General features: G+C 34.3%; 1 protein-coding gene across 1 annotated transcript; it reads left to right on the top strand.

Moving 5' to 3' along the window:
• The first annotated feature begins 7,180 nt into the window (after window positions 1-7,180).
• LOC117910174 (disease resistance protein RPS4B-like) lies at window positions 7,181-9,608 on the top strand. The gene is made up of 3 exons (XM_034824227.1): window positions 7,181-7,838; window positions 8,131-8,995; window positions 9,357-9,608. The coding sequence occupies exons 1-2, from the start codon at window positions 7,338-7,340 to the stop codon at window positions 8,902-8,904; spliced, it is 1,275 nt and encodes a 424-aa protein (XP_034680118.1). The 5' UTR covers window positions 7,181-7,337; the 3' UTR covers window positions 8,905-8,995; window positions 9,357-9,608.
• The last annotated feature ends 3,892 nt before the right edge of the window (window positions 9,609-13,500 follow it).

The following is a 13,500-nucleotide window of genomic DNA, read 5'->3' on the forward strand; positions in this document are numbered from 1 at the left end:
CCATATGAGCAAGGTGCCCTATGCCTCAGCTATTGGCAGCTTGATGTATGCTATGGTGTGTACAAGGCCAGACATTGCACATGCAGTGGGAGTTGTGAGCAGATTCATGAGTAGGCCTGGAAAGCAGCATTGGGAGGCAGTCAAGTGGATTCTAAGATATCTGAAGGGTTCATTAGATACATGTCTTTGCTTCACAGGTGCAAGTTTGAAATTGTAGGGTTATGTAGATGCTGATTTTGCTGGTGATATTGATAGTAGAAAGAGTACTATTGGGTTTGTTTTTACTCTAGGTGGTACAGCTATATCATGGACTTCAAATCTACAAAAGATTGTTACTTTGTCTACTACAGAAGCTGAGTATGTTGCAGCAACTGAAGCTGGAAAGGAGATGATTTGGCTACATGGTTTCTTAGATGAATTGGGTAAGAAGCAGGAGATGGGCATTCTACACAGTGACAGTCAGAGTGCAATTTTTCTTGCCAAAAATTCGGCTTTTCATTCAAAGTCGAAACATATACAAACAAAATACCACTTTATCCGTTATCTTGTTGAAGATAAACTGGTAATACTTGAGAAGATTTGTGGATCTAAGAACCCTGTAGACATGTTGACTAAGGGTGTCACTATTGAGAAGTTGAAGCTGTGCGCAGCTTCAATTGGTCTTCTAGCTTGAGGACAGGAGGATGAGTTGTAGGGATGAGGGATTGTTTCTTGGAGGATAGCGGTTTGATGTTGGTGATTGGACTAGTCTCCAAGTGGGAGATTTGTTGGGCTTTGTGGAGCCTAGTTTTGTTTGATCCGGTTTGACGACCCAACCCAAATAATATTGCATGGCTTTTTAATGGGAGATTTATTGAGGCCTGTTGGGCCCGTTTAGCCCATTGTGGAACCACCTTTTGTAATTAGGGTTTTTAAGTATGGTGGGGTTGCCATGTTATATATAGAGAGAGAATATTGTAGCCGCTATGTTGTACTCTGTATTCTTCCCTGATAATAGTGATATCCCTGCAACTCCGTGGACGTAGGCAAATTGCCGAACCACGTAAATACTGTCTTGTGCGTGTGATTATCTTTTCTTTGGCGTGTGTTTTCTCTAATTTTTTGTTTCTCACGGGTTGGGAATTCGGTTTAATTCCCTACATCATGAATATAAATTAAGCCGACTCAGCATACTTGCCTCCCTTTCCATCTATGACAATAGTAGACTCAACTCCATTGGCACTTAATATTGATCTACCTTAATCCTTCATTACTAACAACTCTTTGCTTGGCAATATCATGAGCTTTAGATCTCCAATAAAACTAGATTGGAACAATTTTCTTTTATGAAAATCCATCATCATTACGACTATGAAAGGACATGACTTAGATGGTTATCTATTTGAGACACAAACCCATCCCAGAAAAGCTGCTACAACAGGTTGGTGAGGCATGATTGAAGGAGTGCAAACAAAGAAAGGGCTTGAGATGTGCATGAGCCGCATAAAAGTGCATGTGACAGGTTACCTAGAGATGCAATATCAAGTTAATTGAATGCATGGCTGATTCAAACACATGAGTGGACTAATGCAAGCGACAATACTAAGAGAAATTTCAAATAGAGGAGGAATGGACCAAAGACACTTGAAATCTCAAAGTTGGAATCAAATTGGGATTGCAGTTTGAGTTCGAGTAGGAGTTCATATGCTTATTGTAATTGCAGTCTTACCAAGACTAGGATTGCTTGTCCCTAATCCAAATAAGAATTATTGGTACCACAACCGATGAATAAGAGTTTGGGTAGAACTAGGATTGTTAATTCCTAGTCAAAATAAGAATAGGTGGTGCCACACTTATAAAAAGAGGATAGGAGTGCTATCTAAAGACATCTTGTAGGCATGAGATGAGAGAGAGCCTTCATGAGACTAAGCATGAACTCATCAAAGAGAATGTGGGAGTCTTGTTATCTTGCATTGTTATTTAAAGAAGAAATAATATACAAGTTGGGGATTGAGCCCCATAAATCTCATGTTTCTCTGGGTTGATCATCTTCAGTTGACATGTCAATGCCTTGATATTGTTTTAAAACTAACTTCTTGGGATTTCCCTTATGTGGTGTTGCTTTTGCGGTGGGAGCCCTAGAAATATGTGTTGTGAATTGAAGTCAAATGAGCTCCATTCCTGTAATGCAAATTAATGAGGGGGATTATTCTAGTGGGGGTCGCTGCTCTAGTGAAGGAGCAGAAAAGCAGAAGCAGATGAGAGAAAAGCTCTTGTAACAGAACCTAATCTTCCAGCATCCAACTGTTTTTTGATTGTTTTTCTTCATTCCTAGAAATGGGATGACTAGGCAACTAAAGGATTCACACCTGTCAGAATATATAATTATTGTAAATAATATTTTACTCCTGTATGTAATTTTTCTTGTATAGGGTGATAATCCCTTTGATGATGATAGGATTCACACTACTTAATTTTTTTTCAAGTTGAATAAAAGTTTATATGTGTGTTTGACTAATTTTTATTTAAGGCGTTTATATATTAAAATAATAGTTAGAAAATATGACTTATCATATAAATTTTATTTGAACTTATTCAATAAATTCTTTCATGTATTAATATTATTTTTTTTAAAATCATGATTTTGGTTTAGTGTTTTTTGAGAAGGTGTTTCAAATTCCTATTTAGATTATACTTCTTTTTGTAAAAGAAATATTATATAGAATATTTCATAACTTTATATGTAATTGTAATTAAATTTATTAGAAAAATAATATAAATATCTTTATAAATATTCTAGGTCATGGAAAGAAAAAGTTATGAGAGAAATAGGATAAAGATGTGAGGAAGTGCGAGAGACATTTGATGGAATAAAATAGTTCACTAGGGTGGAGATGCAAGAAAGAGTGAAAAACAAGGTAGAAGACGTGTGAAAGGATGGAGTTGCTGTTTTTTAGTATGAGAATTTAATTTAATCTTTTAGCCAAACGGAATTTAAAGTAGTAAATCAATACTCTCTTTGATATTTTGTTCAATCTTTCTTATGTGGGATCACCTAGTGAATTAAAAAAAACCTCATGGTTCAAAGTAGATATATAAAGGAACCAATAGTTGTATCTATATTTTTTTATCTTTTGTAATATTTGATATCATATAATAGAATGTTTTATTTTGTCTATAGAGGTAGGCATAGAGAGAAAAAAAAAAAAAACTTTTTCATTGAAAAATTAATTATCAATTGATTTTGCCAATAATGAAAAGATTACTAAGAAAGTCCGATTCCAAGTTGTTCAAGAATAATATCATTGAATTTCTTAACCCTTTGTAAGTGGGAAAACCATGTTAAAACCTCATATATCTTTTGTGTTGTTTACTTTATTTTTTTATTCCATCTTTAAAATGTTTATATTGACACTTTCCCTGGTACAACAAGTGATATCAAAGTTTCATATTTGAAAGTTTTTAATTTTAAAATAAAACCAACTTCTTAGTTACAAGGTAAAACAAAATGTCCTAGGAGGCTCTACGAGTTTAACATGAATAAAATTAAAAATAAAATAAAAAAATCTCTTCTTTATGCTTTTTCTTTGCCACTTTACCTTTTTGGGCCTTTTCGGTGTAAGCCCACAACTTGGAAAGTAGCATCTCCATATGTTGTGGGCTAATAATATGTTTGTAAGGAGAATAATTTCAAAGTTTATTTACAGAGAGTAAAATGATTTTCTATAAAATAAAATCATTTTATTTTATTTTTTAGAAAACTTAATTAGATCGTTTGGGGTTAAAAAAAATTTTCTACCCTTCATAGCTGGATTGGATATTCAGTTGAAAAGTATATGAAGTTTTAAATAATTTTTATTGAATTATAATTGGTTTGTCATTCTTTTTTTTTAAATTATTTTTTAGAAAAACATTCAAACATGGGCGTTGGAGTACAAAAATAAAAAAATAAAAAAAGAAAAAAAAGAAAAAAAAGACAGTGCCGCAAGTTGAATGTCATCTAACTTCGGTTGCATCTCAACACCCTCTCCTAAGTTGAAGAAACACTGCAAGACAAAGCATGTCGGTGGTAGTCTTTTATGGCCTATGCTTTGTTCGTTCATACCTGGATTGGAAAATAATTGTGAACAAACGTGTACGGTGCCTCAAAATAAAAAATAACAAAAAAGGAAAGAAAAGAAAGGAACAATTCGATACCTTTCCCATGAAGCTGATAATGTGAACAAGACTTTCTGCATTTTTTTTTTTTTTTGCCTGTTTTGCTTTATCTTTTCTCTTTTGTCGTTTAACACGCTTTCCTCACCACTTCCTTTAGCAGAGGGAGTATATATTTTCTTGCTTGTGGGGAGACTTGGCCTGAAATATTTCAAGTTTTGCGGGGAGACTTGGCTTCAGTTACATTCACTTGCCACGGCGTTTAGTTATTATCATTGATCATTCTCTTTTTCAGATTTCGCAGGTGTATTCTTCAATTATAGCTATTTTCAGATTTGTAGTTCTCTTTGATAATACAAAGAGATAACATTTTGTCTCTGAATTTCTTTGGTTTTGTTCATTAAGTTTTTGAATTATATGAATCAATTGTGAAACTTTCCCTTTCCTACAGGATAATTCAGACTTGACAACTCATATCTCAAGCTTCATCTCTCTACTGCTCGGTAATGGCTTCTGCTGCTGCTTCTTCTTCTTCTTCTCAAACGCGCTATGATGTGTTCCTCAGCTTCAGAGGAGAAGACACCCGCAATAACTTCACTGCCCATCTCTATCACGCCTTGTGCCAGAAAGGAATCAACACTTTTATCGATGATGACAAGCTCGAGAGAGGCCAAGTCATATCTCCTGCCCTGGTTGCAGCTATCGAAAACTCCATGTTTTCAATAGTTGTTTTGTCGAAAAATTATGCATTCTCTAGATGGTGTTTACAGGAATTGGTGAAGATAGTAGAGTGCATGAAAAGCAGGAGACAGGGTTGTCCCAATTTTCTACAATGTGGATCCCTCGGATGTGAGAAGACAGAGGGGCATATTTGGAGAAGCATTGGCTAAACATGAAGAGAACTCGGAGAACATGGAGAGGGTGCAGAGTTGGAAGGATGCTCTCACTCAAGTTGCGAATTTATCCGGTTGGGATTCAAGAAATAAGTAATTTTCTAAAGCCTTTTTCACTCTTATTTTTATTCTTTGATTTTTAACATTGTCAATTTAAATGCTCTTGCTAATTCACCTATTACTTTTTACAACATAGTGGGTATAAGAATATTCCATATATTAAATGATTGAAGGACTGGGTACATAGAATTTAGAACTTTTTTAGTACACTTTTTAAAGGGTAGATTTGAGACTGACTACGCCTTCACATTATGGATAACTAGACTTATTATGTGTTTATGCTTCAAATATGGCAGGAATGAGCCTCTACTAATCAAGGAAATCGTTACAAATAATTTGAATAAATTGTTAAGTACATCTATTAGTGATACTGAAAATCTGATTGGAATAGATGCTCGCATGCAAGAAATAAAAATGCAATTATGTTTGGGGTCTGATGATTTTCTGATGGTAGGAATTTGGGGCATGGGCGGAATAGGGAAAGCAACCCTTGCTAGAGCTATTTATAGAAAAATCACTTGTCAATTTGAAGCATGTTGTTTTTTTGAAAATGTTGGGGAGGATTTGGCAAAGAAGGGTTAATAGGATTGCAACAAAAGTTTCTTGCTCAACTATTGGAGGAACCAAATCTAAATATGAAGGCACTCACATCTATAAAGGGAAGGCTCCACTCAAAAAAGGTCCTTATTGTTCTTGATAATGTGAATGATCCAATAATATTGAAACGCTTGGTTGGAAACTACAATTAGTTTGGTCTTGGAAGTCGAATTATTATAACCACTAGGGATAAGTGTTTGTTAATTTCACATGGAGTACTCAATTATTATGAGGCTCAGAGATTTAATTATGATGAAGCTTTTGAGTTCCTTACACCCTATTCATTAAAACATAAAATTCCTTGTCATGATTTCATGGAGGTTTCAAAAGAAGTAATAGGTTATGCTCAAGGCCTCCCATTGGCTCTAGAAGTTTTAGGTTCCTTTTTATTTAGCATGACCAAAGAAGAATGGAGAAATCAATTAGACAAACTGAAAAGTACTCCTAATATGAAAATTCAAGAAGTACTTAAAGTAAGTTATGATGGGCTAGATGATAAGGAGAAGAATATATTTCTAGACATTGCATGTTTCTTTAAAGGAGAGGATAAAGATTATGTAATGGAAATACTAGATGGTTGCGACTTTTTCTCACTTAGTGGAATACGAGCTCTCATGGATAAGTCACTCGTAACTATTTCTTGGAGTAATGAGTTAATGATGCATGACTCAATACAAGAAATGGGTAGGGAAATTGTTCGTCAGCAATCCCTTGAACAGCCTAGTAAACGTAGTAGATTATGGTTCCATGAAGATATCAATGACATATTGAAAAAAAATACGGTAAGAGCAAAAAAAATATATGAAATTTATTTTATATAGCACAAATTAAAAAAAGAAATCAAGAATTGTTTTACTTTAAATATTTATATGTTGATAAACTTTAGTAAGATTTTATGCATTATGCATGCTTTTCATTTGCTCTATTTCTTGGCTTGTAGGCAACTAAAAAAATTGAAGGCATATTCCTCAACTTGTCTCATTTAGAAGAAATGTTATACTTTACCACTCAAGCCCTTGCAGGGATGAATAGACTTAAATTGCTCAAAGTCTATAACTCTAAAAATATTTCAAGAAACTTCAAAGATACCTCCAATTTGGAGAATTGCAAAGTGAACTTTTCCAAGGACTTTAAATTTTGTTACCATGATTTGAGGTGCCTATATTTTTATGGATACTCTTTGAAATCATTGCCCAATGAATTTAATCCAAAGAATCTTGTTAAGCTCAGCCTGATAGTCGCATTAAACAACTTTGGAAAGGAATCAAGGTAAGATCATGATCTATTCATGTTATTTTCTTTAGAGAGTATGCAATGTTTATGAAAGCTAAATTTAAAGTCAAGTTTCTTTCATTGTAGGTTCTTGCAAATTTGAAATTCATGGATCTCAATTACTCTAAGTACTTAATAGAAACTCCAAATTTTCGGGGAGTCACCAACCTCAAATGGTTAGTTTTGGAAGGATGTGTGTCTTTACGTAAGGTTCACTCATCACTTGGAGATTTGAAGAATCTTATTTTCTTAAATTTGAAAAACTGCAAAACACTTAAGAGTCTTCCAAGTAGCACAAGTCATTTGAAATCGCTTGAAATATTTATTCTTTCGGGTTGCTCGAAATTTGAAGAATTTCCTAAGAACTTTAGGAGCTTAGAAATGTTGAAGGAACTTTATGTAGATGAAATTGCTATAAGAGTACCTCCCTCCTCTTTTTCTTTCTTAAGAAACCTTCAAATATTATCCTTTAAGGGATGTAAAGGACCATCATCTACCCTATGGTTGTTGCCAAGAAGAAGTTCAAATTCCATTGGTTCCATATTGCAACCTTTGTCAGGTTTACGCTCTTTAATAAGACTAAACCTAAGTAACTGCAATTTATCGGATGAACCAAACCTTAGCAGTCTTGGCTTCTTATCATCGTTGGAAGAGTCATATTTAGGTGGGAACGACTTTGTTACTTTGCCTTCAACCATCGGTCAACTTTCTAAGCTGAAGTCGTTGGGGTTGGAAAATTGTAAAAGACTACAAGTACTTCCAGAGCTTCCATCAAGCATATATTATATATGTGCAGAAAATTGCACATCATTGAAAGATGTCTCATATCAAGCATTTAAGTCACTACTTCCAACTGGCCAGCAGCAAAAGCGCAAGTTCATGGTGAGTTCTCTCTATATCCCATATATCGTTGCTTTAATTATTAAAAGGAAAGTCCTTGTAATAAGTTGTGTTTTATTTTTGTAATTCCTGAGATCTTGTTAAAGTATGCATGAGAGATATGGAGACAGCTTGTTATGTTTCCTTTTTCTTTTTTTTCCTTATAAAAAGAAATTAAAATTGAAGTTGACAAAAGAAAAGTGTATTCAAATAATACATAATTTAGTAATAGATGTTGCATGAAGGAAACCAACAATTTCTATCGATCAACATCCTAATCATTTTCATTCTACAGGTTCGCGTTGTGAAACCGGATACAGCCTTGGCGGTTTTGGAAGCATCTAATCCTGGGATTAGAATACCACATAGGGCAAGTTGTCAGAGGATCGATCCCGTTGTGAAACTGGGTATAGCCATAGTGGCTTTAAAAGCATTTATTCCTGGGAGTAGAATACCAGATTGGATAAGGTATCAGAGCTCAGGGAGTGAAGTAAAAGCAGAGCTACCTCCAAATTGGTTTAATTCCAACTTCCTGGGTTTTGCTTTTAGTTTTGTCACTTGCGGCCATTTCTCTTGCCTCTTCACGTTGAAAGCGGATGTCTTGTTTGATTGGACATCCAGGGACGATTCTTCCTCCGTTGATATCATTATTCTCGAAATGATTTCCTTTAAGAGAAGGTTGGAGTCGGATCACGTGTGCCTGTGTTATGTACCACTTCCCCAGTTGAGGAATTTCTCTCAAGTGACTCACATCAAGGTATCATTTATGGCAGTCTCCAGGGAGGGTGAGATTGAAATTAAGAGGTGTGGGGTTGGTATAGTGTACAGTAATGAAGATGGGAATCACAACAATCCCCCAATGATCCGATTCAACTCTATCTCCTCTCCTCCTCCTCCTCCTCGTAGTAAGTCAACCGTTGTCCTTGAAGAAATCCATGAGGAGGAACCTAGTGGAAATGGGTGCTCTAATGTTGATGGCTCAGAAGAAGTGAGGAGGAGGAACCTAGAACTGCTACTGTCTGTTCTGAGGATCGCTCTGAATCAGATATTCGGCCACAGAAATGCTTGAAATGCAGGCATTAATGAGGACATCCCGTGATCAGGAGAAACAGACCAGATAAATGCTTAATATGCACCCAAACCTTCCATAACATCTCTTGGTGGGTTGTGTGTTTCTTTTCTTTTATTTTCTTTTCTGCTGTTCTTTCTTATCTGATTTTGAGTAGATGTCTTAATTAAGACCAGTTAGAACTGTTTAAAGCAAGAATTAAAAGATCCGGTCATACTGTTCGAAATTAGATTTGCTTAGAATTACTCTCCCATCAATTCCTGAAACAATTTGATGAACAAGTGATATTGTTTCTCACACATCTTCAATTTCATGTGTTAAGACACAAATGATTGCTCATATCTCACAGTTGTATTATCAAATTCGCAATTAAACAAATTTAGCTTTATTATTCAAATTCATGAGTTTTTGGAATTATATAAATGAATTGGGGAACTTTGTCTTTCCTGCAGCATAATTGCCTACTTGTTCATGCCTCTCTATTGCTCGGTTTGAAGTGATGGGCAGCAACAAACAGCCACTGGTGCAAGAAGCTAACTGACGTCGCATGCAAGAGCCTCAAGCAGTTGCAAACTTGTTGAAAGAGAGCTTCAGTCTGTCAGATGGTTAGGTAGTTCAAGAGATTCCAATTCTGTTAGAATACTTAAATATAAATATCTGAAACTTGTATCACCTCCATCTTCTTCTCGTCTGCATCTTTTTCGTGGTCCACAAACGCATCTCCATAACTTCCCGACTGTTTCGTACATCCGATGGATTCACATGATAGAAAATTGGTAGAATTGTTGATTGCTTTTGTGTCGTACACTCAAAATTTTTGCGAGTTCATTTAAACACCACCTGGAGTTAGCATAATTTGTCGAGAAATAATAATGAAAATCTTTGATTCTTCAATGGCTCTCAAGAGATCTGATGCAATATCTCCTCCTTTCTCAAGTTCTTCATCATCTCTGAAAGTATGAACTCCATATGCAAACCAAAGTTGTATAGAGATGATCGGTGAAATTTTTGCGAGTGTCTTCACCTCTAAAACTTATAAACACGTCATAACTATGAGGAGTAGAAGTAGAAGAAGAGGCTTTCTGGGCGCTGATAGAGGCCATTTTGGATTGTTTGTGCTGCACCTGCAAAAGTCTGGGAAAGAGAGAGAGAGAGAGAGAGAAGGTCTTTGGCAGTGATTGAAATGTCGATTTTTGTAGCTAGCATTTCCCTTTTGCAGTGATATCCCGTACAATTTAGATGATAGTGGGTTTGGTCTGGATCAAAGACAGGTAATCATTCCTATACTTTCAGGTATTAATGGTTTGATTTTTTTCTTCATTTTTATTTTTTACATTTTACTTTAATTTTTCTTTTTTCTCCTTTTGTAATTGGTGTGGTATCTTTCCTCCAAAATTTTCCTCTGTCACTATTTTTATTTGGATTTTTGGGGGCTAATATAGTAAGATCTTTGAAGTGCTAGTGCTCTCAAAGTTTTAATAATTTACTTTTTTTTTTAAATCCCTATGATTGAAATTAAATAAAGTCATAGGATCATCTAATTTAAAATTCTTATAATAAGAAAAATATTATGAAAATTTAAAATTTTGACGTATGAAAGCTTGTTTTATCAAAATTAGAATAAATAATAATAATGGAATTCATTTAAAGGATTAATGAAAGCTTGTTTTTTTTTTAAATTTATTCTTTATTTATTTATTGAAATTAGTAAAATAATCGTTTCATACGTACTCTCTTTGACCGATTTTTCCTCTTCAGAAGGTTCATGTTCTGTGTGAGGCAGGTGGCTAGTCAATTTTTCTTACCTTCATCTTCTCTTTCGTCTTGGAAAAATTCCCTTCATGTGTTGAATCTTTCTTTTCACCCGTAGATATTTGGAGAATGTGGAGAGTGGTCCACACGATTTGTGGGACAAGATTATGACTTTTTAGTCTCTAGCTCATTGTCATCCACGGAGTGGATACGGCATACCGGAGTTGAACTTGGAGGGTCACATGGGAGAATAAGGGTGTATTTTGCAATGATTTTTAAATAACAATTAAAAAAACAAATAAATTTTGATGAATTAAGGCAACATTTGATGATGTTTTTAAAAATAATTCTTTAGAGATGACTTTTAAGTTATGTTTGGTTTTAGAAAAGTATTAAAAAAGGAAAAAAAAATATTAACAAAAATGGTTTTTTATGTTTAAATATATTATGAAAAATATCAAAGAAAATAAATTAATTAAAATTTTATATTTTTTAAAATTATTTAATTTTTATATTAAAAAGTTAAAAAAGAAGTGAAAATGAGTTCAAATAGCATATAAAAATAATTTATTAATTTTAAATCTATTTTTTTTATTTTTGCTATTCCTTTCATTTTTCCTCTCTTTTTCTTCTCTCTCTCTCTCTCTCTCTCTTCTCACACACACACACACACACACACACACACACACACACATATATATATATATATATAATCCATATCAAACAAACACATATAAAAATATGAAAACTAGGCATCTGGGGAGGGGGACATGGAGCCAAATCATGCTCCCTATGAGTTGATCTAAGAAATGATGTATGTGAATTGGCCCTAAATCTCATGGAGTTGAGTCCCCTAATCAACGATAGCCTGGTCATGAGCATCTGTTCACAAGTGGAGGTCGTCGAGTCCATTAGCTTTTGTGGAGTAGGATCAGCAGAAGTAGAAGATTGAGTAGATGAGCGAGAAGGTCCTTCATGACTTTACTAGAATGATAATGCAACGCGGGCTTGGAAAAGTTAGACTTTAGAATTGGAGCATTCCCTAACCTTGTCTTTCTCTATGAGGCCTCTTGAGCAGCTTCCTAAGCCCGAGGGACCATTGGACCATACACATGACTATAGTGCTTGGATCAAGAGCTCACGTCGATGAGAGCATGAGACATCTAAGCCTCTCGTGAAGGATCAAACCCGAATTCAATGTCCTCTAATAGCCGAGAAATAAGAAAGGCAAAAGAAAGAGCTCTCATGTGGTAGGATGAGCCATGATAATGAGTCATAACATCAAGAATGACATAACAAATATCAAACTACTGACCACTAAGAATTGAAGGAATGAAATGAGTAGTTGATCGATGAGTCTGGGTATGATGAGAAGAAAGATAGAATAGGTAAAGAAGGTATCAAAGACCCATATTGACTTGGTGAAGTCAACGATAGAGATGCTAATAAGCACAAAAGCACAAAAAAAATGAAGGAAACTAAGAAAGAAAAGTAAGTCACTATAAATGCTCTAAATGAAGTCCTAAACAATACTATATGAATGAAAATGCATAAAGAAAAGTAGAATGACCTCAAATAGATGAAAGACGAGAACCCAAAGCACTCAAGCTAACTAGAAATGAAAAGATGTTCAAATGATGCCTTGGAAGGGTTTAAATAACCAGCAGGAGCATTGGATGTAAATTAGCGCTCAAGTATCACGAGTGTTGGAAGTAGTGTTGGTAACAACTTAAAGAGCACTTGAGTAGCCTTACTGCTTGAAGCGACACTGGATGTAACTTATAGCACTTAAGTGATAGGTGCGAAGGAAAGGAGCACTTGAGCGCTGGTGACAACACTCAAGCATTCAAAGCAAAACAGAAGCAACCAAGTTTAAATGAGAAACCTTTCAAGGAGCTTAGAATCCCAAAAACAAATCAAAATAGAATATATATATATATGTGTGTGTGTGTGTGTGTGTGTGTGTTTCAAAATATCATAGGGTATAATGATAGTGCAGAAACTTGTAAAATTAGATTGAAAGTAATATATCAAGTAAAATGGCTAGATAATATAGATTAATAAACAAGAATGAAGTTTAGCTCCAAAGAACAAAGTTAATCCCAATTTTAGTTTAGAAACTCAATGTATAATTGTCAATGTATAAGATGATCAACATATAAACATAAGTATTGACATTCAAGGGAATACGACTTAATGTCTAGTTTTATATTTCAAAATTAATCTCTTTGAAGAAATCAAGTCATGTCTTTAGTCAAATTAAAATCATATCTAGTCAATTTGTTCTAAGACCATTGGACTTCTATTTAACATAGTCTTGTTAATCTATAAACAACACAACTTAACTTCCTTTAATTTGATATCATCTTTTTTCTTTTGAAAGTGGATGCATCATATACTATGATCACATTTGGTTTTTCTTTATTTATTCACGGTTGCCTTTGTATCCACTTTAGGGTGTTTCCAAATGTTGTAAGTGAATAGCATAAATTTAATGAACGAATCTTAGAAAGTATATAAGAGTTGAACTTGGCCAAGGATTCAAATTTTGCACTGACTCACTTTGAAAACAATATAATAATATTAGTCAAACAAGGTATGTGGATAATAAATTTAGGCATGACAATTGATCCTTCCAAAGAAACCAAAGTCTACTTTATTAGGTAAACTTAAGAAGTCTTCCTCTTAATCAATCACAAAGATTAATTATCAAGAATCATGGGCCTCAATAGTGATGAACAAATATCTAAGGAAAATTAACATCATATCTTGTACATTTAATATATTTCATTAGGTCATAAACTTGAGATATTACATATCATGCTAATAAGGCAAGTAAGTAAA

The sequence above is a fragment of the Vitis riparia genome, unplaced genomic scaffold (assembly GCF_004353265.1).
Source record: "Vitis riparia cultivar Riparia Gloire de Montpellier isolate 1030 unplaced genomic scaffold, EGFV_Vit.rip_1.0 scaffold640_pilon_pilon, whole genome shotgun sequence".
NCBI lineage: Eukaryota > Viridiplantae > Streptophyta > Magnoliopsida > Vitales > Vitaceae > Vitis > Vitis riparia.

What these genes read in the sequence shown, in the direction of transcription:
- LOC117910174 (XM_034824227.1), top strand. Translation starts at nt 7,338, where the DNA reads ATGTTGAAGGAACTTTATGTAGATGAAATTGCTATAAGAGTACCTCCC. An exon ending in AGCAAAAGCGCAAGTTCATG is followed by an intron (nt 7,839 to 8,130) that starts GTGAGTTCTCTC and finishes TTCATTCTACAG; the next exon opens with GTTCGCGTTGTGAAACCGGA.